The 25,756-nt window shown below is 42.3% G+C and overlaps 1 protein-coding gene across 7 annotated transcripts in view; it reads left to right on the forward strand.

The window, feature by feature from the left end:
* The window catches only part of PRKAG2 (protein kinase AMP-activated non-catalytic subunit gamma 2), a 262,399-nt gene that overhangs the window by 191,700 nt on the left and 44,943 nt on the right, over window positions 1-25,756 (forward strand). For all 7 annotated transcript variants that reach the window (XR_014176763.1, XR_014176764.1, XM_081970170.1 and 4 more), the window contains one exon: window positions 8,066-8,132. Coding sequence is in view for 5 of the 7 variants with exons in the window: in XM_081970170.1 (XP_081826296.1) it covers window positions 8,066-8,132 (67 nt within the window). In the remaining 2 variants the exon portion in view is untranslated. The remainder of the gene's footprint in view (window positions 1-8,065; window positions 8,133-25,756) is intronic.

The raw sequence follows: 25,756 nt of genomic DNA on the forward strand, positions 1-25,756 counted from the left end.
TGAAAGTAAGAGTTTCTATTAACTTTGTCGTCCCCCCCTCCGAAAAAAAACCAGTTTCTGCTCTAAAAGGAAGTGCTGGTGAAATACAGATTTGAACTATTTTTGTTCTAAATGTATAATAAATGTTGTGCTTTCCTTTTATAAAATAGAATTTTTCATGACTAATGAAGTTCATAGAATGTCACAATATATTAATAGGTCTAAGAAGAATATTGTGACATAATAGAATTGCAAATGCAGTATCAGATTTTGAAAATGCTACCATACTACAGAATATTTTTGTTTGTGTATTTTTGATGAATATTTAATATTCATTCTTATCAGTATTGCAATAATCAGAGACTATTTTTTTGTCTTACATCTTCACATTATGGATTGCTTTTTGTTCTAAACCAGTGTTTTTCAACCTTGGTACAGGTTGTCCTCGACTTACAACCATAATTAAGTTCAAAATGTATATTTTTTAAACAAGACAATTAAGTGCATTTTGCCATTCAATGACTATTCTTGCCATTGTTGTTAAGTGAATCACTGTAGTTGTTAAATTATTAACACAATTGTTAAGTGAAGTTGACTTCTCAATTGACTTTGTTTCTTAGAAGTTGCAAAAGGTGACCGAAGGACAGTTTAACTGTCATACATTAAGCAGCAATAGCACTTAGACTTATATACCACTTCACAGTGCTTTACAGCCCTAAGCGGTTTACAATCAGCACATCGACCCCAACAATCTGAGCCCTCATTTTACTGACCTCAGAAGGTTGGAAGGCTGAGTCAACCTGGAGCTGATCAGGACTGAACTTCTGGCAGTGGCTAGTTAGCCTGCTGCACTGTAACTACTGTGCACCACGGCTCCTAGGTCATTTGCCAAGGGCCTGAATTTTGATCATGTGGCTACAGGGATGCTATAATGGTTGTCTGAAACAGTTATAAGTTACTTTTCTCAGTGGCATTGTAACTTAGACCAGTCTCTAAATGAATGGTTGTAATGTATGGTCTTCAACTCCCGTAATTCTCCAATCAGCATACTAACTGGGAGATTCTGGGAGTTGAAGTCCACACATTTTAATTTTCCCAGGTTGAAAAACACTGTTCTGAACTATCTTTGCTATGGTTTATTGAACAAACCACAAGTAGTCCTCATCTACTAGTGAGCCATAAAATGATTTATAAACCATCGGGGCAAGTTCACATAAATATATTAAGCTGAAAGCCAACAAGGCAGAGATGAAAAGGAAAAAAATGAATTACTTGAATAACATTCTTTGATAACATGTTAATAACAAAAAATCCACATTATAAGCCACCCAGAATCCCTTGAAGTATGCAACATATAGATTGTAGTTAATAATTCATGTAATTGGAACTAATTCAGCTAATGAGAGCAGCATGAAAATCATGTTTAGATACCAGTCAGCTCTCTAGTGCTTAAAAAAAAATCACGATAGATGGGGTCTTTAGAGCGAAGAGGAAATAAGATGTATTTGAATAGCATTAAAATTGTAAATAGATGTGAATGGAGGACTTATTTCAAAATTGCACACATGCAGAATATTCAAAATATTCATATGTTGTTCCGTAAGTTCATCAGGATGAGGATGCATATGATCTAATGACTTAAATGTAGCGATCCACTGCAGCCACCAGACACGACTAAACTTTTAAAGACAATTTTTGCTTTTATTGTATTGTTTTTATCCATCTGATAGTGATGGTAGGTCGTGTAGCACGTGCAAATGTTTGATTACATTACATTTTTCTTGGTTGAAATACAATGCTTGGTGCTCTTTGAGCTTGGTTGTTTTCTTGCAGATTGTTCATTACTTATTTGGTGCTAGCAGGGAGTGGGATTGCTCTCTGTCTATGTACAAGTGCAGGGGTAGGCAACTATGGCTCCTTTATGCTCTATGGACTTCAACTCCCAGAATTCTGAGCCTGAGAATTGAAACCCACAGGTTGTAAAGAGGCCATAGCTACCCGCCCTTATTAGTGGCTTGCCTTGTCAATGTTGATGGGAATGTTGTTTTCTTCTTGGTAATTCCATGATTAAGCTATTATTTGCTGTTTGATTATTTAAGTTGACAGTTCCTTGATTGGGATACCTTGCTAAGCCTTGGTTTATTGGACTTAGCCACGGCTTGACATTTAAATGTTTTTCTAAAATGCAGGATAGACATCTAAGAGTTCTCACCATGAGGAAGATGTTTGTAAGAATTAAAAAAAGAGGTACAAGATAGTCCTCAACCTATGACTGATTGTTCAAAGTTATGATGAACGACCCCACAGCTACTTACCACCCAGATCTAAAGTTTCTAGATTGGGCTCTGTTCTCCCCTCCCCCCCCCACTCCCAGGGCTCATGATGGCTGTCTACCCTTCTCCAGACATATGATCAGATTTTGGAACATGGCAGCCAACCTACAATTTACAGCTATAGCCACGTGATCACAATTTACCTCTTTTGCTGAAAATCAGTGCTTAATTTCTGGCAAAAGAATGCTTGCGTAGACAAGGGGTTTGGTTAATGACAGCAGCATTTGCCTAATGACTATAGTGATTTATTGAATGACTGTAGCAGAAAACATTGTAACATTGGGCACAGCCACATGGTGACACACTTAACAACCAGCATGATTTACAACTATAATTTCTGGCTCAATTATGGTCATCAATCAAGGACTACCTGTATTGTAGCTATTTTACACTCTAATTTAATTTTTTTTGCCCCGACTGCTTTTGTTCTGTGAGCTCTGCTGCTGAATGGTCCTTTAAAAACATCTTTCCTGTAGCCCAACAGGAGTTTGTTATAGTATCTGAGAACTGTGGAGCCCCTCTGTAACAGGGGTGGCCAGATATGAAACACTATCAGTATCTGGATGACTTGCAAGTCATCCACTATTTCTTTACCATTTGAAACTGAACATGGAACTGAGAATCTGGGAGGAAGCCAGGAGGGAGTTTTTTCATGTGAAAAAATTAAAAACCTTAGCAATAAATTTCTGGACTGTGCTAAACTGAGACCTGCCCAGTTTTGTTCCTGGTGGTTCTACCTGGTGGATCTTGGCCTAGCTTAGAAAAAGCAAAGCCTGTATTGCAAGGTAGAAGGACAAACAATTGCAACCATTTGAAAATTGGTGCCTATAAATAAAAATGGCCAAATTGGCCAAAGAGCTCTTTTAAGTTCCTTCTTCTATCCATGCAAACTTTCAGAATGGCAAGGCTGCATCTGAACACCTGTGCTTAAGTTCTGATAAGTGAAAATGAGTACATTTAATTAAGATTTTCCTGTGTTTCTTAATTGGAGACTGGTTGAATTAAAGCAGTTGAAATCTCATGGGTAGGAATCCTTCAAGATTTGTATTCTTTGCATGGTGGCTCGTTTGAAAGCACTATGTTCTGCATTCAAGGAGGTTGGTAAACTGCCATTGTGTCAGTTGCCACCCAGCATAGGAGCAAAGAGGAAACAGATTTTGAGTATACAAATGTTGCCACTGAGGTTCAGGGGCTATAAGCCTTGCAAAAAACAGACCTCCTTACAGTCCAACAGTAAGGAAAAATTAAAAAGAATCTGGCTAAATAATGTAATCACAGTGAATTAATATTGTTAAAAATGAACAAATTACACAGGTATAACTGGACAGTCACATTATCAATGAAGTCCACTTAATCCAGGATTAGTTTTTATTGTTGCAAAGCCATTATTGACAAGCCAGGTTTATAATGTTATGGGAGTTACATACAGTGATTATTAGTTATCTGCATGAAGAAACTACAAAATACCATAAAGTGAATATAAATAGATTTCCCTTTGTTCTTGGGGAAAAAAGATTGACCAGGCAATCAACTGATTTCTTGTATCTTTAAAGACATTTTGTTATGACCTGGAAAAAATCCACTTTCATGAATCAAAGTGCTAGAGGGGCTATGCAGCCTAATATTTTCCAGATGTTTTAGATTATAATTTTAACTCCGATAATTCAATGCTGGCAGGAACAATTGAACTAAAATATCAAGTATCAGAAGGAGACAGATTACTCCAAAATAAATATTACTGAGTGGGTTGGTGGTGCTGATGCTTAAATAAAGATTGCCATTGGTTGAGTAGGCTTTCATCGGGATTTGTTTATAGCTCTGATTTTCTGCAAACTCAAGGCAGTGGCCACAACCTGTGCAATTGAAAGTCTGTCTCTTTTGGTGTTGATTCACTCACATGCCCTCAGTGCCATCGCATCAACCTATTTTGATGGAATTGTTTTAGGATTGCATTTTCAAACATGACGGAGAGACTGATAATAAAAATAAGCAGGAGCAAAGAAACAATGACAGGAAAATAGAATCAGAAAAACTGTTCTGCATATTAATCGAATAATAGGGAGGCATTTTAATAATGAAAAACTGTCAATGCATGAGTAATCTTTGACATGGCTACAATTGGGACTGGAGCTTCCATCACGAAATGGTGCAGTCATTAAATGAGTCACACATGATTTTACATCCTTCTTTTTCCATTCAGTCATTGTGAATCTGGCTTTTCCTATTGACGTTGCTTGTTGGAAGCCCCCTTGGAAAGTAGCAAATGGTGATCACATGACCAAAGTCACTGCAACCTTTGTAAATTCATATCGGTTGCCAAGCATCTACATTTTGATCATGTGATCAGAGGGATGTTTAGGTTTTAAGAATGAAGACTGACTGTAAGTCACTTTTTTCAGCATCATTGTAACTTCATTTCACTAAATAAATAATTATAAGGGCTACCTGTATAAATCTTAACTTTAAGAAATTTTTTTTTTAATTCTTTAAGAATTGTTCGGTTTTAATGGCATATATAAAGTAGAAGTTAAAATTGAATAGAGGAAAATATTTATGGAGAATTCGGCAATGGATGAGTTTTATATGATTCGGTAGGCCTTAACCTTAAATAAGGTTAAAATAAAATTAATTTCTTAATGATATCCATGATATATTAATAATTCTGAGCAGCGTTTTAACATCTTAATGTGTTTTAGAATTAATCATCAGTACTTTTAGGATATAAAAGTATTAAGTACTATTTTTTGAAACAAGTAAAACATTTTCAAAAATTGTGATAAGCCACAGGGTAGTTTACTTAGCTTTAGCTTGGTAAATACACACACTGGGGTATTTTGTACAAATCTAAAGTGTGTTGGCTTAGTCAAAGGCATAGCTTAGTACAATGTTTCTCAACATTGGCAACTTTAAACCCTCTGCTGGCTGGGAATTTCAGGCGTTGAAGTCCACACATCTTAAAGTCTTGGCAAGGTTGAAAACCATAGCATAGTGAAATAATTGAATCCAGCCTTTATGTGTATATTACCTATTAAGTCAGAAGATGAAGTGGTAAATATAGTGCCAGTGATACCATACAGATTATCTCTTTTTTTTACAGATGCTAAAATTCTGGATAAACATGCTTTGTATGAAATATCTATGTGTTCCTAAAACTCTCATATCTGTAACCATTCAGTGGGTGAACTATTGCATCATAGGGCAAATTTTTTTGAACCACATAACTTCAAATGGATTAATTTATTGAATGCATTCAAAATGTGGGATCCATGAATCCTATGGAAATGAAATTTGGCAATTTTTATAGAACACTTTATAACAAAAATGATCAATAACTTTTTATGATATCCAAAATGTCACAAAAGTTCAACATGAGCTACTTTCAAGGCAGATATTAATTATCACCCAGAAATTTTAAGTACCTTTTCCCAGTATTTTAGAATACTGGCATTTTGAAGGAGTTGTGTAATCTTGTCAAGAAATATCTCTCTAACAATGACACAACAGGGCACAGGTTATCTATATTTGGGGAATGTATTGAAACATAGCTAGGACTGTATTGAAAGAATGGCTTGGATTAAATTTGGGCAGAATCTCAGATTTTGGCAAGTAAGTGTAGTAGCTCAGAAACAACACCATATTGGGCAATTTCCTCAGAAGTTGGTCAGCACTTAATTCCATTTTATACAAAACCCGATTTGAAAAACACTGAAGCCTGAAAACATAGCATTAATACGTTTGTAAAAAGAATGGATGCAGCTTTTAGTTTTAAAGCAAATTATAAGATTTATTTATTTGAAATGAGATGTTCTGTTTTCTTTATATAACAAGTTCATTTTTGTACAGATTTTCCTTAAGGCTAAGACCTTTTCTTTACCCATGTCAGTTCATTGACTATTCAGAATTGAATAATGTGTAAATAATATGCAGTATTTATAAAACTAGATTTGAACAGATTGGGTGTAGTGGTTAAGATATCTGGTTAGAGATAATGGGTTCTAATCCTGCCTTAGACTTGAAGCTGTCATCTGGTTTTTAAGCCAGTTCCTTTCTCTCAGCCATTGGGAAGAAATAGACAGGGACAAACTACTTTTAGAAAAATTCTGCCAAGGGAACTGTAGGGATTCTTAATTACTAAGTATCAAACTGTTGTGGTATCTACCTTTAGAAGTCCTTTAGTGCTGTTAGAGATACTTAGAATTTGGCAGTGATTTGGCAGGAAGAAAAGGAAACTGTGGATACCATAAACCAGGGTAGATAAAAGGCAACGTATCTTTGTAACATGAAAAATAAAAATTAATGAGTGGGTACAAATACCTGGAAAGTATGTAATGTTGTCGAGTACCAGGTGAATCTAAAGTCAGGGATTGTTTTTAATGATGTTTCACTCACTCTGGGAGCCTCAGTCTGAAAAAAAGTAGATTAAGTATTAAAAACTAAAATAAGTAATGTCTATGAACTTATTAGTTTGGGTGCTTAAAAACAGATATATGTGGATGCTTTAAGAACCGTTGAAAGATAAAATGTTATTATTCCTATTCAGTGAAAATGAGAAAGGAAGCTGATTGAAGCAGTATGATGCAGTCCTTTTCTTATTTGCAGGAATGGCAGTTCTGGGTTTCAAAAATCCAGACCGCAGGTTGGCATCAGTCATAAGGAAAAATAAAATTCGTTGCTGCCAACTAAGGCTGTATACTGTGCTGTCCTAGTTCATAAATTGTAAGTTGGGCTGTTGACATTGGGTTTCAGGCGTTGTGCAGATACATCCATTGAGGTTATCCCTAAACCTGGGAGCTCAGGCACTTACAAAGCAACAGGTGCTATAGAAATGATGTATTTGTGTAAAGAGCAGCAGCAAAATAATACATAGGACCCACATATCCTCTGCTATACTGTTAGGACAACTGACCAATCTGTTAAACCTGCTTGCACATCCTGGCCTGCAGAAAACAATGGACTTATTCTAGTAAAATTAAGGCCCCTTCCCATCGTGACCCTTTCCATAAGACAGTTTTGCAACGTTGCAGCCTCTTCCCTCCAGGCAGGTGAATGGACATAGACAATACCAACGTCAGCTGATGGGGAGGGGAAGCGGGATGGGGGAGAAGAGAACGGGCAATGCCTGGGGCCTCTATTCCCATCCCAGCAAAGGTGAGTGTTTTAGAGGGGACCTTCCGCCTGCTCTGAAAGCAGAGGTAAAGCGAAGGCAAAACTGGGCTTTTAGCTGGCTGGCATCAGGAAGCGTCCCCTCCCCTCCTTTGAAGGTGGGAGCTGCCCTTCCCCCGTCCAAGGTGCAAACAAAGCGGGGCCCGGCTGGAATGTTCCACTCAGGAGGGGAGGGCGAGAAAGAGGAGGAGGGGGGGTGTCTCGAGGTGGAATTTCAAACGCGCCAGCGTTCTCTCGGGATCCGTTAAGCTCCAACCGCCACTCCGCGGAGGGCACCTCCGATGTTGCGGGAGGTGGAGACGCAGCCAGCCTGCCCGGGCCTGGCGGAAAGGCCGGGGGATGGAGCCGGTGGAGGGGGGGGCGGGGAAGCCCGCCTGGCTCCCTCCCTCCCTCCGTGATGCCTGGGCTCCTCCCCTCGCCCATTCCCCTTCCTGGAGCGCCCGTCCATCGAGCCCTCGCCTCCTCCTCGCCTCACCCCGCCTCGCGTGGGCTCCTGCTGGGAATGCCGCTGCGGGTCCGGTGAGTCCCGAGCCTGGATGCCGCTGATTCCGCCGTCTCTCTCTTGTGTCTCCCTCCCCGCCCTCCTGCAGGCAGGGCCGCCTCACTCCCCGGCCGCTTCCGAAAGGATGCTGGAGAAACTGGAGCTCGAGGATGAAGGTAAGCCCTGCTGGGCTGCGGTGGGGATGGGGAAATGTGGGGGTGGGGGGAGAAAGCGGGTCACCAGGTGATTGAGATACGCGGACGTGAGGAGAGGGGCTGCTGGCAGGTGGGCCGCCCACTATGGTTATTGTGGTCTTTAATAATTATACCCCGTTTGGCTGGAAGGGGAGATCCGGAGGTAAAGCTGGGTTGGCGCCCACCCACCCATGTAGCATCAGGTGAAATTTTGTTGGTGGGAAAAATCTGGTGAAGTGGTCCTCACCCACCCACTCCCGCCCGCCCTGAAGCTGTATGATTTTGAGGGTCTGTCATAGAGCAGGTGGTCAGGATGGTGCAGGCAGATATCTGTGTACAGCACCATCCATCGGTTTTCCTGTTGTAAGCACACTCGGTGGGCTTCCCAAGAAGCCCCTAATTTCAAAGGTATTCTGGCTCAAGGGACCAGATGTTGGGTTGGAATTTGAATTGCTCTGGAGAGATCAGTGAATATGCTGATAAAAGGTGGTTGTTAGGTGGAGGTAAAGATGTATCTTCATGTATACTGTATAAAAGGGACAATGAAAAAAATATAATTGTGACCACAAGGGTGCATCTTGTAGTCTATTTCACTTCCAATTTAATACAGGTAACACTCAACTAGCAACCACCATTGGGAACAGAATTTCTGTTGCTAAGCAAGACAGTTGTGAGTCACACCCAATTTTATGATTCTTTTTGCTACAGTTATTAAATGAATCGCACAGTCTTTATACAAATACAACCACCTCCATTGACTTTACTGCTCAAAAGCCTGCTAGGAAGATCACAAATTACATAACTCCAGGATGCCACCACCACCACCATAAATAGATGCTGTTGCCAAGTACCCAGATTTTGCTTAGATGACCATGGAAATGCTGCAATGATCATAAACACGAAGACCAGTCATAAGTCACTTTTTAGTGTCATTGTAACTTTAAAGGGTTGCTAAATGAATGGCTGTAAGTCAAGCACTATATTACAAACTGTAAAGCATGTAAACCTACCAGCTGCTAAGTTTTTATATGCAGTAATTTCTTTAAATAGGTGTAAGATGTTCAAATCATGGAGTGGAGACATTATGAAGAAATTATTTTCATACTATTTAACTTTTTTATATTCCATTCTATTTCAGCTTATTCAATATTTTTAAAAAAAAAAATCACAGGTTTTTTAGACCTCATCTGATTTATTTACTGCTTCTGGGATTTTTTATGCTAGTCATTGACTGACTAAATACCGTGATTGAACAGTACTCTTGGTTTAAAACTGTTAACTGTTTTCTGTGGCATTAATTTAATTTGCTAAAAGCCCTTTTAATTCCTTAAGCAATTTCTCTTTGAGGGATATGATGATAAGAACACTGTTCCTTTTAGTGTGCAGTTGTGTCAATTGTCTGTAGTAATGTGAAAAAAAGAATTGAGACTGGACAAAGGTAGAATAATTGTGTGTGGTACTATAATGAGAAAGAGATAATTAAACAAACCTGGATGCAGAATTGATACCTCTCACTCCTTAGTTGTTCCCCAAGTCCCCTGAAACAGACCTACTTTCATAGAATAAGCATGTATTATGCCTTGGGTCTACTGTAACCCTCTAAAAGTGTTTCCTCTCCATAAATCCTCATAGTGAATAGGCCTTTTTTCTTGAATGTACTTTAAACCAGTGTCCTCTCTCTCTCCTATAAAAACTCACTAAAGAGGCAACTTGCTTCATGCAGTTGCTAGATCTCAATACTTCTTGTATGCATTCAGGTCCTCTATGGCAAGATGACTTTTTGGGACAAGATGAGGCAAAATTATTGAATCAAAATTACTTTTTTGAAAAGTAAAACATTTCTAATACTGAGTGTCAGATGTAACAGATTGCTATTATGCTCTAATGACATGCAATGTTCTGAATTGAGAGCCAGTGTATTAAATAAGAATCATCTGACATAGAAGGTTTTTTATATTGGAATATATTTTTTTAAAGTATTGATTCTTTTATATGGTCCAGTTGAACATTGTTTACCAGATTGGAGAAGTAAAGAGGTAAAGGCTTAGATCACATTTCATACTAAGACATAGTGTCTTTTACCATGGGTTAGCATGATGTGTGGTTCTTTCAGCCATTGGGACTGATTCAGCAAATCAAGGTTAAAGCAAACACTAGCTTAGCATAATGTGTAGACTCAAACACTGAGTTGTTTGAAATTATTTGAAAGCATGAGGTGGGAGAGTCATATGGGAAAGTTAGAATGTTAATTAATTGTATACAACTGGTTGTAGATCATTAATTTAACTGCAACCAGTTGTATACACTTAATTAACATTCATCAATTTATCATTGATGAATTTATAAACAAATCAGTTGCAATTGATTTCTAGTATGGTCCTACTAACCTGTTTTATAACTGTATATTTTATTTCTTAAGAGTCTTTTTGTAAAATAATAACTGGAAAAAATAAAATAGGGGTAGGTACTTTGTAACTTATTTGGATAGCAAATTATTCAGAGCATTAATGCTGAAATTCAAACTTTAATGCGTGAATTTTCTTAGTAACAAATATTAGCCATCTAATTCCATAAGAGTTGATGTAATAGACTTAATAAAGATATATCATTAAAAGTCTGCATGATTTGAAGATCCAACCTCATGAATAATGCAGTAATCCTACCAGGAGTTTACGAGACAAGTGATCAACATGGCTAGTGAATGATATACTTGCTGTTCTCAAAAACAAAACTTGTCTTATAATGTAGAAGCTACATTACTGTATGCACAGTCTAAAAATCTGTTTGAAATATATGTGTTAAAGTTAGGATAAACATAAATTTAGTATAGGGCTGTTTGTAGTAATCAGTGAAATTTAATACAAATAATATGATCTTTGAAATAAGATATAAATAATTGAAATGTCTTAAATATGTAACATGCAATATTTATTTAAACAAAACATACATTATTCGAAACTCTGGAGACTTCAGAAGGTTTTCTTTGGATAAATCTAGTTAATTTACTGGATTACACACACACACACACACACACACACACCTATTTACGCCTAACTTTTTATTAGTTCATTTAACAAAGGATTTATTTTCTATTTTCCTTTGAAACATTTTAAGCCCCAAAAGTGATAAATAATTGTCAGAAACACAACTATAAAGCAGAGTTATTTTGTTTTTCCACTTCATCCAACTGCTTGTTTAATAAGGAATCTTTTAAATTGCAAAGTAAACTCTGAAATTACATTGCTAAATTTATAGTAAGGAATAAGACCTACTGGGCATAGTGAAACTGCTTTGGATAAATAAGCAAAATTTCTAAAGGAACTTTAGAAATTCCCTGTGCTAAAATTAATTTAAGTACATTAGGTTCCTAGACCACCTCCTGAAAGCTATTTCTGATGTTGGTTGACTGCTGCTTACTTGAGGAAGTTGTACACAGATCTCACTGTGGGATGACTATAGATGTCACACTCCAGTGGGCAATAAATATATTAATTGAGGCAGGTGTTTGCTTTTATAAATTACATATTCTGAGAAGCTAGACATTTTAAATCTTAATTTAGATTATTGCTTTACAAACAGTAAAATTTCTGTAGTTGCTGCATTTTGAAATAATTTAGAATATTATAGAGTATTCATTAAATGATTATGTTGAAGTATATAAAGTATACTATATGGACCTTGGTCTGAAAAGCCAACAGAAAAATACAAGGAATTTGGTGTTTTGTTGTCTCATTTAAATTTGATACAAGTGTGTTAAAAAAGGGATATTGGTAGAAACCAAGTCTCTATGTACTTTTGATGAAAATCTGTTTGTCATTCTAATTTTCCAGTAGAGTGGAGGGAGGGGTCACTGAAGGGTTATTACAGCCTGATTGGTCCATTTGACTGAGAGAAAACTTCTTAGCCTTCGGCTTCTCCCGTTGGCTCCCAGTTTCCTCTCAGTCAACAAGGTCCAAAAGACTCAAATTTGGTTCCCAGTGATTGTGAGTACTAAATTTAAAAAAATTAATTGGTTCAATTGGACACTTTAAATCGAACAAATTGCTTCGTAAAATAGAGCTGGCCCAATAGGACAAGCTATTGCAGTCCTAAATAGGCAGGGAAAGCAGCGCGGAGCAAAGCTCTTCCCACCTTACTCCCTGCGGGCTCTTTTCCCCCCCGACTGATTCCTGGTGACTCGGGCGTGCCGGGGGGCTTGCAGCTCATTTATCCTCCCCCGAGACGATTTCCTTGCCTTGAAGCCGCAGCGCCGGCGGCCCTTTGCCGCGCGTGAAGACCGGCAGCCATTAAACGAGACCGCGCCGTCTCTACCGAGTCGGCGGTGCCCTCGGCGGCGGCGCGTGAACGAGACCGGAGCGCCAGCGGCTCTTGCCGGGCGTGAAGACCGGCGGAAGTAGCTAAAGGGCCGAGATTACTTGCCTTTTTAAACGGCGAGCCCTACAAGGTGCGGGGGAGGCAAGCGGCAGGCTCGGGCGCCATTTTAAACGGCCGCTCGAGAAGAAGACCAGCAAGCCTCAGCGGCGGCCATTTTGAACACGTGTTGGGCCTAGCCCTTCCACCCTCTACCGAGCCTCCGTCATTATTCAAAGCTCAAGTTGAGAGTTTCTCCCAGCAAGAGGCTTCTAGCTGCGACTGCTTCTTCTTCTATAATCATCAGAGCACGTGAGTGGGGCGATGGCAGTGAGATCTGAGGCAGTTCAAACCGCAACTCCCCAGGCCCAGGAAGATAAGTCAGGCCCCACTGCCCCAGCCAGGCCTCGTGTTTCTAGGCCTTCTGCGGAGGATCGCCCCTCCAGAGCCCTACAAAGGGATGAGCTTAGGCGTTCCAGGGCAATCGAGAAAGCGATTGAGAGGGCAGAAAAGAAGAAGGTCAGGGATCCCAGACCTAGATCTAGATCTCCCAGACCTGAGGCTCATAGTCATTCCCCTTCTGTCAACAGGGGGTTCAGCCCTTCCTCTCCCTCTTCCTCTTCATCCAGATCCGTTAGGAGTGAAAAACGGGGGGCTTCTCCCCCTCCCCCAACTTCCCCTGGGACAGGGGGCTTGGATAGAAATGATCCTTTAGAGGGCCCCTCTGCAGGCCCCTCCCGTGGTAGGAGATCCCACAGGGATTCAATTCCTCATGACTATGATTCTGATTATGACGAGGAGGATCTAGAACACCTCCCTGAAAATCTAAAAAGATTAATTTCTGCAGCCATTTCCAGGGGAATAGCTCAAAGAGACAGACCTTCCCGGCATAATAGGATTACTCCGTTCAGCAGGGCCAGGTCTAGGAATTCTTCCCCCTCCCTCATGAGCGAGGTCTCTTCTAGGGGGGAGGCCGGTCGTCAAGACGACTGGGGTTTCTCTGAGGAAGAGGATGCGGCCACTGATCAGCCCACCTCTTCTAACTTATTCATTCAGGCCATGTTTAAACCCCTACTGAAGAAGGCTAGGAGAACCACCAAGGTGGGCACAGGGGACCCCACAGTGCCCCCGCCCAGGGATCCAGACATGGTGATGTTCTCAAACACGGCCACCAACAAGGAGGAGATCCCTGCTCCTCCTCTGTTCTTGGAGGTGGCCACCAGTCAGTGGGCCCGACCTTCGAATTTTTCCCCTCCTGGCAGCAATGATAGGCGGGCTTATAATATGGAGAAGGCCTTTTTACAGGCAATTCAACTTCCGGCTATAGACCAACCCATAGCTGCCCTGGTCTCATCCTCCCCGGTGGTCTCCGGGGATGCTGCGGACAAACTTAAGCCGGAGGATAAGAGGGCGGAGCTTACCCTGCGGAAAAATTATAAGGCTTCCGCTTGGGCAATGCGGGCGGCGGCTGCCGCCTCGTATTTTAATCGCACAACAGTGATGTGGCTCCGCCAACTCCAGGATCGTATCCCGATCCAGGATGATCGAATCCATCAAGATCTGACCAAAATTATGGCGGCCTGCCAGTATTCGGCCGACGCGACCTTGGATGCCATGCGTTTTGGCTCCAGCGCCTTGGCCACCTCTGTGGCCTCACGCCGGCTCCTTTGGCTTAGAAATTGGCAGATCGATAATAAAGCCAAATGGGATTTGATAGCTGCCCCCTTCACGGGTCCAAATTTGTTTGGGTCTGCCCTAGACCCAATTCTAGTGGAGAATAAGGAAAAGAAAAAGGTAATGCCTACTTCCACTAAGAAATCCGAGACACGCAGTCACCCATATCGCAGGCCTCCTTTCAGAAACTATGACAGGGACCAGGAGTCCCGTTTCCAACAGTACAGGCAGGATAGGCCATTCAATAGACAAGGCTTCCAAGACCGCTCCAGATACCAGTCTCAGTCCAAGCGGCCCTTTCGCGGGGGGGGCGGCCGCCCCTTCCGCAGAGGGAAATGACTCAAATCCGAGTCATCCCATAGGCAGCCGCCTGGCATTATATGCGGACAAGTGGGACCAGATTATAACAGACGGTTGGGTCCGGGCGACCATTCGCCACGGCCTAAGGTTAGAGTTCCTCTCCTATCCCCCGAGGCGCTTCAAAGTTTTCTCCCCATCCCGGGATCCGGAACGCCGTCATCTCATGGACCTCGCCGTTTCACACCTTCTGTAAATCAGAGCGGTGGAGGTCGTTCCGGAAACGGAGAGGGGGCGGGGCTACTATTCAAATCTATTTGTAGTCCCGAAGGCCTCGGGGGGTTGGAGGGCTATTCTCGACCTGAAGCGCCTGAATCAGTATCTAGTTTACAGGCGCTTCAAGATGGCCTCCCTAAAATCAATCTTGCAGGGCATTCGAAAGGGGGATTACATGGCCTCGGTAGACCTGACGGAGGCCTACCTACACATCCCCATCCTTCGGTCTCACCGTCAATTTCTGAGATTTTCCCACAAAGGCAGACACTATCAGTACCGGGCCCTGCCATTCGGCCTGGCCTCGGCCCCTCGGACGTTCACCAAAGTCCTGGCGGCACTGGCCGCTTACCTGAGATCCATCCCAGTCAGGCTCCAGTGTTACCTGGACGACGTCTTAGTGCAGGCAGGGTCTCTTCCCAGGGCCAGGGCAGACCTCCAGCTGACCATCCAATGGCTCCAGACACTAGGCTTCTCAGTGAATTTCCCCAAGAGCCATCTATCCCCATCCAGACAGATTCTGCACCTAGGGACAGTGATAGATTCCCAGTCGGGGTGGGTCCGCCTGTCCCCAGACCGCTTAGACAGTCTGACGCAGTTGATCAGGTCAATCAGGACAAAAAGGTCCGTTTCCACCCTGACATTATCACGACTCCTGGGGAGGATGGTATCCTGCATAGGGATAGTTCCCTGGGCCCGCCTGCAGCCGCGTCCCCTTCAGTGGGCCTTAATACCAGCCCAAAGGAGAATGTTGAGCAACTCTCTACGACCGCTTCGCTTAACGTCGGAAGTGAGACGCTCGCTCAAGTGGTGGATGTCCCCAGCATTGCGACAGGGGGCCTCTATTTGGGAGCCGGAGAGAGTACAAGTCACGACGGACGCGAGCCTTTACGGCTGGGGGGCCGTGATGGGGTCCGACATGGCCCAGGGACGTTGGACTGCCTTGGACCTCAGACACAATATAAATTGGCTCGAACTCAAGGCCGCGAGACTGGCCCTCCGGACTTTCAACCGCCAGCTACAGGGGCGACATGTCCTACTACTTACGGACAATGTAGCGACGAAAGCTCATGTAAACCGGCAAGGCGGGACTCACTCCCGAGCCCTCTGGCGGGAGGCACAGACATTAGGCCTATGGGCGGAGAGACACTTGGCCTCCATTGCGGCAGAACATATTGCGGGGAAGTCCAATCACCAGGCAGACTGGTTGAGCCGGGCGACTCTGGACAACGGCGAGTGGCAGCTAGCTCCAGAGTTGTTTCGAAAGATCTGCCTCAGGTTCGGCAACCCCCTTGTGGACCTGTTTGCCTCCCCCAGCAACACGCAGCTGCCGAGATTTTTCACCAGATTCAAGACCCCAGCTGCAGAAGGAGCGGATGCTCTCAGGACCCGGTGGCCTCCGGGTCTCCTCTACGCCTTCCCTCCCCTTCCCCTCATTCCCAGAACCATTCGGAAGGTAGTCACAGAGAGGGCTTCCGTCATTCTGTTAGCCCCATATTGGCCGAGGAGACCATGGTTTGCGGACCTGGTCCAGCTCTCGGTCGTAGATCCCTGGAGAATTCCACCGGAAGAGGTAGTCTTGTATCAGGGGGTCTTAGTTCACCCAGAGCCGCAGTGGCTGCATCTGACCGCGTGGCTCTTGAGAGGGGATTGCTGAAACGGAGGAAGCTGTCATCGGGGGTCATAGCCACCTTAGAGGCAGCTAGGAAACCGTCCACAGTGAGGATCTATAACGCCACCTGGTCGGCCTTCGCGAAGTGGTGTAGCCCCAGGGGGGTGGATCCAGCCAGGACCACGGTTCCAGACGTTCTAGAATTTCTTCAAAAAGGATTAGAGGATGGGTTGTCCCATAATACTCTCAGGCGACAGGTAGCGGCCCTATCCACTATATTGGGAGGGGAGGGTCCCTCTACCCTCTCTCGCTCTCCGTTGGTGAAGAGGTTCCTTAAAGGGGCGGCCAACATCCGTCCGCCTCCGGTCCATAGGTTCCCTACATGGGACCTTACCATCGTCCTGAAGGCACTGACGGGGTCTCCCTTTGAACCGCTCAGGTCGGTCCACATGCGCCTCCTATCACTGAAGGTAGTATTTTTAGTGGCCATTACATCGGCCAGGCGTATCTCTGAGCTGGGGGCCCTTTCTGTTAGAAGCGACCTTTGCATGATTCACCAGGACAGGGTGGTATTGCGTTTAGATCCTTCGTTCATACCGAAGGTCAATACTCTTTTTCATAGGGCCCAGGAAATTGTCCTACCAAATTTTTGCCCCAATCCAACAAGGGAGAGAGAACAGGCGTGGCATCGGTTGGATGTACGCAGGGCCCTCCGTATTTATCTGAAACGGACGGAAGGCATTCGTAAGACCGAGGCGTTGTTTGTCTCGTTTCACCCAGGTTCCCTAGGCAATAAGGTCTCGTCTTCAACTATTGGGAGGTGGATCAGGTTGGCCATCGTTGAGGCCTATGGAGCCTCAGGCAAATCTCCCCCGTCGGGGATTACGGCTCACTCTACTCGTAGTGCGGCCTCCTCAGCGGCCTGGGCCACAAGGGCGCCCTTCGAGGACATCTGTCGCGCGGCCACCTGGGCCTCCCCTACTCCTTTCATAAGACACTACCGCCTGGACGCTTATGCCTCGGCTGAGGCATCCTTTGGGCGGAGGGTTCTCCAGCGGGTGGTGGCCGATCCTCCCCCTGAGACCCAGTCTCCCCTCCCTGGGACGTAGCGTGGGTATGTCCCTTCAGTGACCCCTCCCTCCACTCTACTGGAAAAAGAACGTTGGTCTTACCTGAACGTTTTTTTCGGGAGAGTGGAGGGAGGGGTCACTCTCCCACCCTAGTTAGATAGACAGGGTCTGGGAGGGGTAGGATCGGGTGGCCCGGGGCGGCTTTCCCTTGTCTTCTTACATCATGCAGACGCTGACCTGACATCGCGGAAACTGGGAGCCAACGGGAGAAGCCGAAGGCTAAGAAGTTTTCTCTCAGTCAAATGGACCAATCAGGCTGTAATAACCCTTCAGTGACCCCTCCCTCCACTCTCCCGAAAAAAACGTTCAGGTAAGACCAACGTTCTTTCTCACTGATTAAGGGTAATTTTTTTTCAGTGAATAAAAAGACATTCCCTCAGCTTTTGCCATTTCCAAATTTTACTTTAGAAATTAACGATAGTATTTTCTATTAAATAAGTGTCTTCCAATTATAATTTTTCATAGAGCCATTTCAGGCTTTTTTAAAAAATTTGGGGAAATTTGCTGGTGGTTTTTTTTTTAAGTACTGGATTCAGGTTTAGGGAAATTTATCTATTCATTTGCTAGCATTTATATGCTTCTCCAGCTCAGTCATAGATTTTGGGTAACTCACAATGATACAAAACACAAAACCGACACTCAATTAAAACAATCCAGCTTCAGCAGTAAAAGACAACATTAAAAACCAGATTATAGTATTAGTGGCCACATTTAACTGAAATGCCCAAAGAGCAGCATGACTTTTACAACCTTTTGGAAAACTAAAAAAGTGGGCAAGCTAGTCACAAGAAACAATTGATTTCCTATGACTGAGGGCAGGCTCCTATGATAGAGCCTACCTTTGTTTTGATCCCCACCTTCTTAATTTCTCACAGCAGAAGCAAATCTTCATACCTTCTCAGCTTGCACATATACAATGGGAAGACACCACATTGAAAAGACAGTCTTACCAATAATAAATTCCACTTTCCATAATTGTTCTTGATAAAGTGGACTGACATGCAAAGGTCAGTTTGTGTTTATAACTACCTCTGTTGGGGCTGTGCAACTTCAATTGGCTTCAGTGCTACACTAGGTTTGTGTTGAAACACTGAGGGTCACATTCTAAAATTGTGTGGGGCCGAGACATATTTTAAGAGGTATTTCAGATGGGTGAAGCACATTTTGTTCTCTTAACTAAGGTACATCCAAACCACCCTGAATACAAAAAACAAAAACAAATATTTTATCCTATTCAATGTGGAGTGCATATTGGAATGCTAGTGAGTCATATTTTTGCATCTCTTAACATCAGGGAGATCAACTTGACCATTTGATTTATATAGCGGAGGGTATGAAATTTGTCCCTATGAACACCTTAAGCGGAATCCCATTTTATGCTTTCTTGAGAAAAGGTTTGCCACTAATTTCCGTGATTCTAAAACTGACACAGTGACATTTGAGAGATCATAAAGGGGAGAGTAGTTAAAAGGTTAAGAGTAGAAATCATGAAAATGATATGTGAGTTACAGAGATAAAAGCCTGCTGCTTGGAAATAACAGAACTGTTGTGCACAGGCAGAGTCCTTTCATTCCATATCTCCCACGAAAAATGCAGTAATCAGGCCGTTTTTTAGTCAATTGAAAAGCAGAGCCCATAAGCCTCCTGAATTTAACTGTATTAAATACAGTGAACAATGCATTTAAAAATTTGCCCTATTTTCTAATTGCATTATATTTTTGCACATACTGATACCTAATTTAGAAAAATCTGAAATTCACCTCATTCATTTTGATGTATTAAAATTCCTATATTTTAATATATCACACTGCCTTCTCATGGGGAGGGGTGGAATTACTGTCCCAGTGATTTACAAAGTATAAGAACCATTTTAAAATTGTTAGGAACAATAAAAAATGATTTAATGATGTAACAATGGTATGATTTAGAAAAGGGACTAATTTCATTACATTTTTATTCTGTTTTTAAACTAAAATAATGATCAAAATGAGTAATTCTATAGCATTCCTTGAGCTTTCTGTTTTAATCTGTCTTGGGTAACTAACTTTGCTGCACTGTTGGCTTATATCCATTTCTCCCCAGGACACTTTTAAAAACAAGGAACAGTTAGTAGTATATAAAACAGCATTTATTCTTTGAGGTTTCCTTTTCTAAATTTGTAAGCAAAGACCACACAGGTTTGTTACTGGATATCATTTCTTTTGTTCAAAATGATGCAGATAAAATGGAATAAATTGTTGAAGGTAAGTTGAATGTAGTTTCATCATCTTGTAAAAATTGGGCTATAAATCCTTAAGTGAAATCGGACCTGTTTTGTTTTCTATCACTCATTATTCCAGAAATCTACTTAAGATATTATAAATTGATTCATTTCCTATATTTTTATAATGTGATCCTGTAAGGGGAGGAACAGGTTAGACCATGGTAGCAAAAGATCAGAGGGTCTCTGGTAGCACCTTTTCCAAATAACAAATGTTATTAAAACACACAAGTTTTCATGAGCTGCTCCCTTCCTCGCAGAGCTTCATACTTGCTAGGGAAAGTATGACAAGTTGCTAAGGTTGGAAAATTTTATGTACAGTCTTTGTATAATAGATAAATAGGAGAAAAAAGAAGGACTAAGGGTGACATGATTACAGAACTGGATTTTAAGTACCCCAGAGAAGTCCACTGTAACTTCATACATGTATGCATACCTTTATACATAATAAGAGTTTGCATGGTTGCATGTCATGTGTCTTTATAGTCATTCCATGTTCGTTCTGTTTCATTACTGCTTATGGCTGGAAAGAGAGAGGGAAGGATCATCTTAGAGCTTTTTATTAGCTGAAAAGGCACTTGATTCATTATGACAAGTTTTTGAATTATAACTTTGAACAGGCAGGGAGAAACGACTTAAATTTAACAGAATAAGACTGACAACTAAATTCCTATTTTACAGCCACAATTCTGCATCTTGCACATTTCTCTTTATGCTGCTCCAGTTTTGATACAAATTCTTATACATATACAAATGTTCTTGGCTAATGACCATTTTTCCAGCAATCCTTTAAATTTGCAACAGCATTGAATGAGGTGACTTTTACTAGTTCTCAAAATTATGGCTTTGCACCATCCCATGCTCTCACAATTGCCATTTGCAATCTTTACTGCACACTTATGACAAGCAAAATCTCTTGGCATAAGCATTTATTATTGGGAAATGTTTTTGTTTAAATGGAACTTTTCCATGTCTATGTTGAAGTGGTACAGCTTAATCTGTTATTTTTGTAGATAAAACTTTTAAATATTGTTTGGACTTCAATAATTATTTCCTATTTAGGTTATATGCTTTCCTTTTGATTTGATCCAAACCTGTGATAGTATGTAGTGGAGCAAAACAATAGCCAAAAAGACTTAAAAAGGGTGAATCTGATTGGTACTTGAATGGAAGATAACCAAGAGAAACCAAAGTTGTTGGTTAAATTATGAAGTAAAAAATAATAATCTTGAAGAAAATTGTAGCATACCATTTCTCTAATGCAGGGAAACTGATAACTTGTCCGTGTAGTTTGCAGAGAAAAAAAGTGATTTATGAGTGTTTTCATGCTTATGACCATTGCAACACCCCCATGGCCACTTAATGAAAATTCGGATGATTGGCAACTGGCATGTATTATATTGGTTGCAGTGTTCCGGGGTTATGTGATCACTTTTTGCTTCTTCTAAGAAGCAAGACCATTGAAGACATATTTAGTTAACTTCGCCTAATAACTGTAGCAGGAAAGGTCATAAAATAGGACAAAACTCACTTAACAACTGTTTTGCTTGCCAAAATAAATTTTGGGCTCACTTGTCATAAGTTGAAGATTACCTGTATAATCTTACCTGGGAAACAGAAAAGTATTGTAGAAGGCTATAACACATCACTTCCATATTTCATTAAGAATAAGTACACAGAAATGAGTATGCTCATCAGGAAGTGAAATCAATTCAGTAGGATCTTTACCTTGTAAAATATTTGCAAAATATGAGAACCATTTAAAATAAATTAAAATTCTGAACATTGTCATAAAAATGCAGGGGGAAAATAATACAATACTTAATGCAGAACTTGGCCAGGTCATTGGATTAAAGATTTGCTTCAAATAAAGATGCAGACTGTTTCTAAGTTGACCATGATATAGACACCAATGAAATTAGAGGGCCAGCCTAGACCAGAAACTAGGATTAATTCCTTTCGGATTGATGCTGGGTGAGATTCACTGTCAGAAGAGCAATGCCGTACTATTATTATGCTGGAACTGGGTGTAGCTCCTCAACAATAGTTGAGGAATAGCCTAGGAAACACAATTCTGCAAATAATGCAACAGCTTCTCAGTCTAGGACCCCAACATGGCCCTGAGCATGGCCACTGAGGCTGCAAAGAATGAAGAAAAAAGAGGCCAGAGGCAGAAAGAAACAGTGTAGGGCAACTCTTAAAGATCTCATCATCAAGCCCTATTTGGAAAAAGGTTCCCGGAAGGAGGATGGAGGGAGGAAGATGGAATGCCATCCTTCTTTCCCCACAGCAGGAAAAAGGAAGTGCCAGTGATAAACTTACAGGCCCAAGTCCAAACAGTGGTGGTGGAACCCAATATTGTTTACAAGCTGGTAACCTTAATGTTTGGATTACTGAAAGGCACAAGCTAAACAAGCTTACCCTTTGAGTCAAGAGGATCCAACTACTGCAGACTGTTTTGGCCAAGTTGCTGAATATGGCACCTGGCATGGAATGCTGTATATTTATTGAAGCAACCACACTGGCTTCCACTTTAATACTAAGCAGCATTAAAGATTGTCCCTATGATGCATAAGGTCATAAACATTTTAATACCAGGACATCTAATGGACAGTCTTTGCCATTGCAGAGCTGAAATCATGTGTGCTGGGGATGGGGTGGGGTGAATTGCTGCTGCTGCTTTTACTTAGAACTGCAGAATGTGTTACTTGTCTTTGAACTTACTGAAAAATTCCCTGAAAGTTGTGAATTGTTTGTTGCAAATGTTTCAGGTGCAAGCTGAGCATATGATTGTGCTCAGGCCTTCTCTGCTAATGTTAAAAAGTTACTGTTTTTGCTTCCATTTTTCTTCTCCTTCCCTGTTACCTTGATTATTTTCATATTGTATTTATTGTTTTATATGAGTGCATGTGCGTATAACAATTTATCCACATAAATTGTGGATTTATGTGTTATAATACTTCGCTTTCAGACTTAAGATGTTATCCACCATAAGGATGAGATTTGCTTTAAGAATTGGATGTTACAATGCCCAATATGATACATGAAGTAATGAGTGTTTTATTAGAACATTGCAAAAGAAAAATCTGCTATGATTTCACTCAGTTGTTTCATCTACATCAGTGTTTCTCAAACTTGGCGACTTTAAGTCCTGTGGACTTCAACTCCCAGAATTCCCCAGCCAGCTATGCTGGCTGGGGGATTCTGGGAGTTGAAGTCCACAGGACTTAAAGTTGCCAAGTTTGAGAAACACTGATCTACATGGAGGGAAGTATGCAGTGGAGTTCCCCAAGGCTCTGTTTTAGGCCCAGTACTCTTCAACATCTTCATCAATGATTTGGGTGAGGGAATAAATGGGGAACTCATCAAATTTGCAGATGACACCAAGCTGGCAGGAATAGCCAACACTCCAGAAGATAGGCTTAAGATACAGAAGGATCTTGACGAACATTGGGCACTATCTAATAAAATGAAATTCAATGGTGAAAAGAGTAAGATTCTACATTTAGGCAAGAAAAATGAAATGCACAGGTGGTACCTTGCTCAATAGTAGTAACTGCGAGAGGGATCTTGGAGTCCTAGTATACAACCATTTAAATATGAGCCAGCAGTGTGCAGTTGGTGCCAAAAAAGTCAACACAGTTCTAGGCTGCATCAACAGAGGGATAGAATCAAGATCACGTAAAGTGTTAATACCACTTTATAATGCCTTGGTGAGGCCACACTTGGAATACTGCATTCAGTTTTGGTCGCCACAATGTAAAAAAGATATGGAGACTCTTAGAAAGAGTGCAGAGAAGAACAACAAAGATGATGATGGGACTGGAGACTAAAACATATGAAGAACGGTTGCAGGACCTGGGTATGTCTAGTTTAATGAAAAGAAGGACCAGGGGAGACATGATAGCAGTGTTCCAATATCTCAGGGGTTGCCACAAAGAAGAGTGAGTCAAACTATTCTCCAAGGCATCTGAGGGTAGAACAAGAAGCAATGGGTGGAAACTAATCAAGGAGAGAAGCAACCTAGAATTGAGGAGAAATTTTCTGACAGTTACCGTGTTTCCCCGAAAATAAGACACACCCTGCTAATAAGCCCAATCGGGCTTTTCAGAGCATGTGCCATAATAAGCCCTCCACTGAAAATAAGCCCGCCCCCAACTATTTAAGCGCATGCACAACTGGTCCCCGCCATTTCCACTGTACCACCTCTCGGTACAACTTCCAGGGCAAAAAAAGGGCCTGCCGCAAAAAAAGCTGAAGGCCAAGCAAAGTGCTTCACACCCAGTTCCCTCCTGTGCAAAGAGCCCACCTCAAAAAGAGCAGCAAGCCAGCAATGCGATCACCCCCTTCCTGCCTGTTCCCTCACGCAAAAAAACACCCCCCTACCCCAATGGTAAAGGCAGCCTGCCTGGTTCCCTTCCCCGCTGCCCCTTTAGTGAGGGGTGGCAGGTGGTGGGGGGAGAGAAGTGAGGCGTGTGTCCTGGCGCTACCAGACTGACAGCTCCGCTGCGTTCCTTGCCCTTCCGTCCATTATGGAAGCCTCTTGTAAGAAAAAAACTCGCGAGTTGAACTTATGAGGTTTTTTTTACAAGGGGATTCACTGGACAAAAGGGCGAAGAACATGACGGACCTGGAAAGGTAAGAGGCGCGCCTCACAGCCCAATACCGCCCTCCTCACCCCAATGGTAAAAGCAGCCTGCCTGGTTCCCTTCCCCGCCATCCCTTTAGCGAGGTGTGGCAGGTGGGGGGGGAGAAGCGAGATGTGCCTCTTACCTGTTCAGCCCCATTGTGTTCCTTGCCCATTCGTCCAGTGAAGCCCCTTGTAAAAAAAACCTCGCAAGTTGAACTCATGAGGTTTTTTTTACAAGGACGAAAGGGCAAGGAACGCAGCGGAGCTGTCAGTCTCCCGTAGCACTAGGACACGCGTCTTGCTTCTCCCCCCACTGCTACCCCTCACTAAAGGGACGTGGGGAAGGGAAGTAGCCAGGCCCGCCATTATCATTGGGGCTTGGTGGGAGGTGTTCTTTTTGCGTGAGAGGGAATGGGGTGCGAGGTGCGTTGCTGGCCTGCCACCTTCCACCCCACCCCCAATATAACAGCTGCCTGGCTTCTTCCCTTCCTCGACATCCCTTTAGCGAGGGGGGGGAGAAGAGAGACGCGCGTTCTAGCGTGGAATGGGACTGTTCTTCTCCTGCCCTTTGCTCGCCTATTTCGCCCCCAGGGTTTCTCCCCCAGTCATCCACCTCTTATCACTTCGCCTCCGCTGTGAGGCACCTGGCTGTTCGTCCTTCTCTTCCGCCCAGCCCTTCCTCATGGGCCTTTGGGAGAGATACTCTTCACCCTGGCCTTTTGGGCTCAAGAGACAGCCGCCAGCCAATCAGAAAGAAGGGAAGGGAGAAAGAGAGAGGCACGGAGGGAGAAGGTGTTTTGTGTAGAGTTTCCAGTTGCTTCGGGTCCGAGCTAGAAAATCTAATAAATCCTTTGCATTCCCCCCACCCCAAAATGCTGGGGAATAGCTAATAAATCCTAAAACAGTAGCCTTGTCTGATTCATTTCAAAAACTGATAGTCCCGGGGGGCTAATCAGAAAGAGTAACAAAATACTGAATAATTACCATCTTGTTAAAGCAATTATTAGATCCAGGAACTAGTCAGATTTCCCAAGTTCATTTCTTTTCAACAGAGGTAAACCCTTTTCCCTTCCAAACAAAGCTAAACTAAGAAAATTATTCCATCAATAGATATAGCATTTGAAGGGAATAATAATAAATAAAAAGTAATAATTTAATTGTTAAGCATCTGTAAAAACATATGCTAACAATCACTTGCATTCTTCCTGCGATAAGATCTAAATCCTTTATATGCCTCCTCTATCTCCTCCAGGAATCAGCATGTAACTATGCTCTATCTCAAATACCAGAGCAATCCTCACACCTTTGTGCTGTTGATAAGGGGATCAAATGGGCAATTAAGCAAACAGAGAAGGGAAATGTAACAAAACAAAACATAAA

The sequence above is a fragment of the Natrix helvetica genome, assembly GCF_964273705.1.
Source record: "Natrix helvetica genome assembly, chromosome: Z".
In the NCBI taxonomy this organism is placed as follows: Eukaryota; Metazoa; Chordata; class Lepidosauria; order Squamata; family Natricidae; genus Natrix; species Natrix helvetica.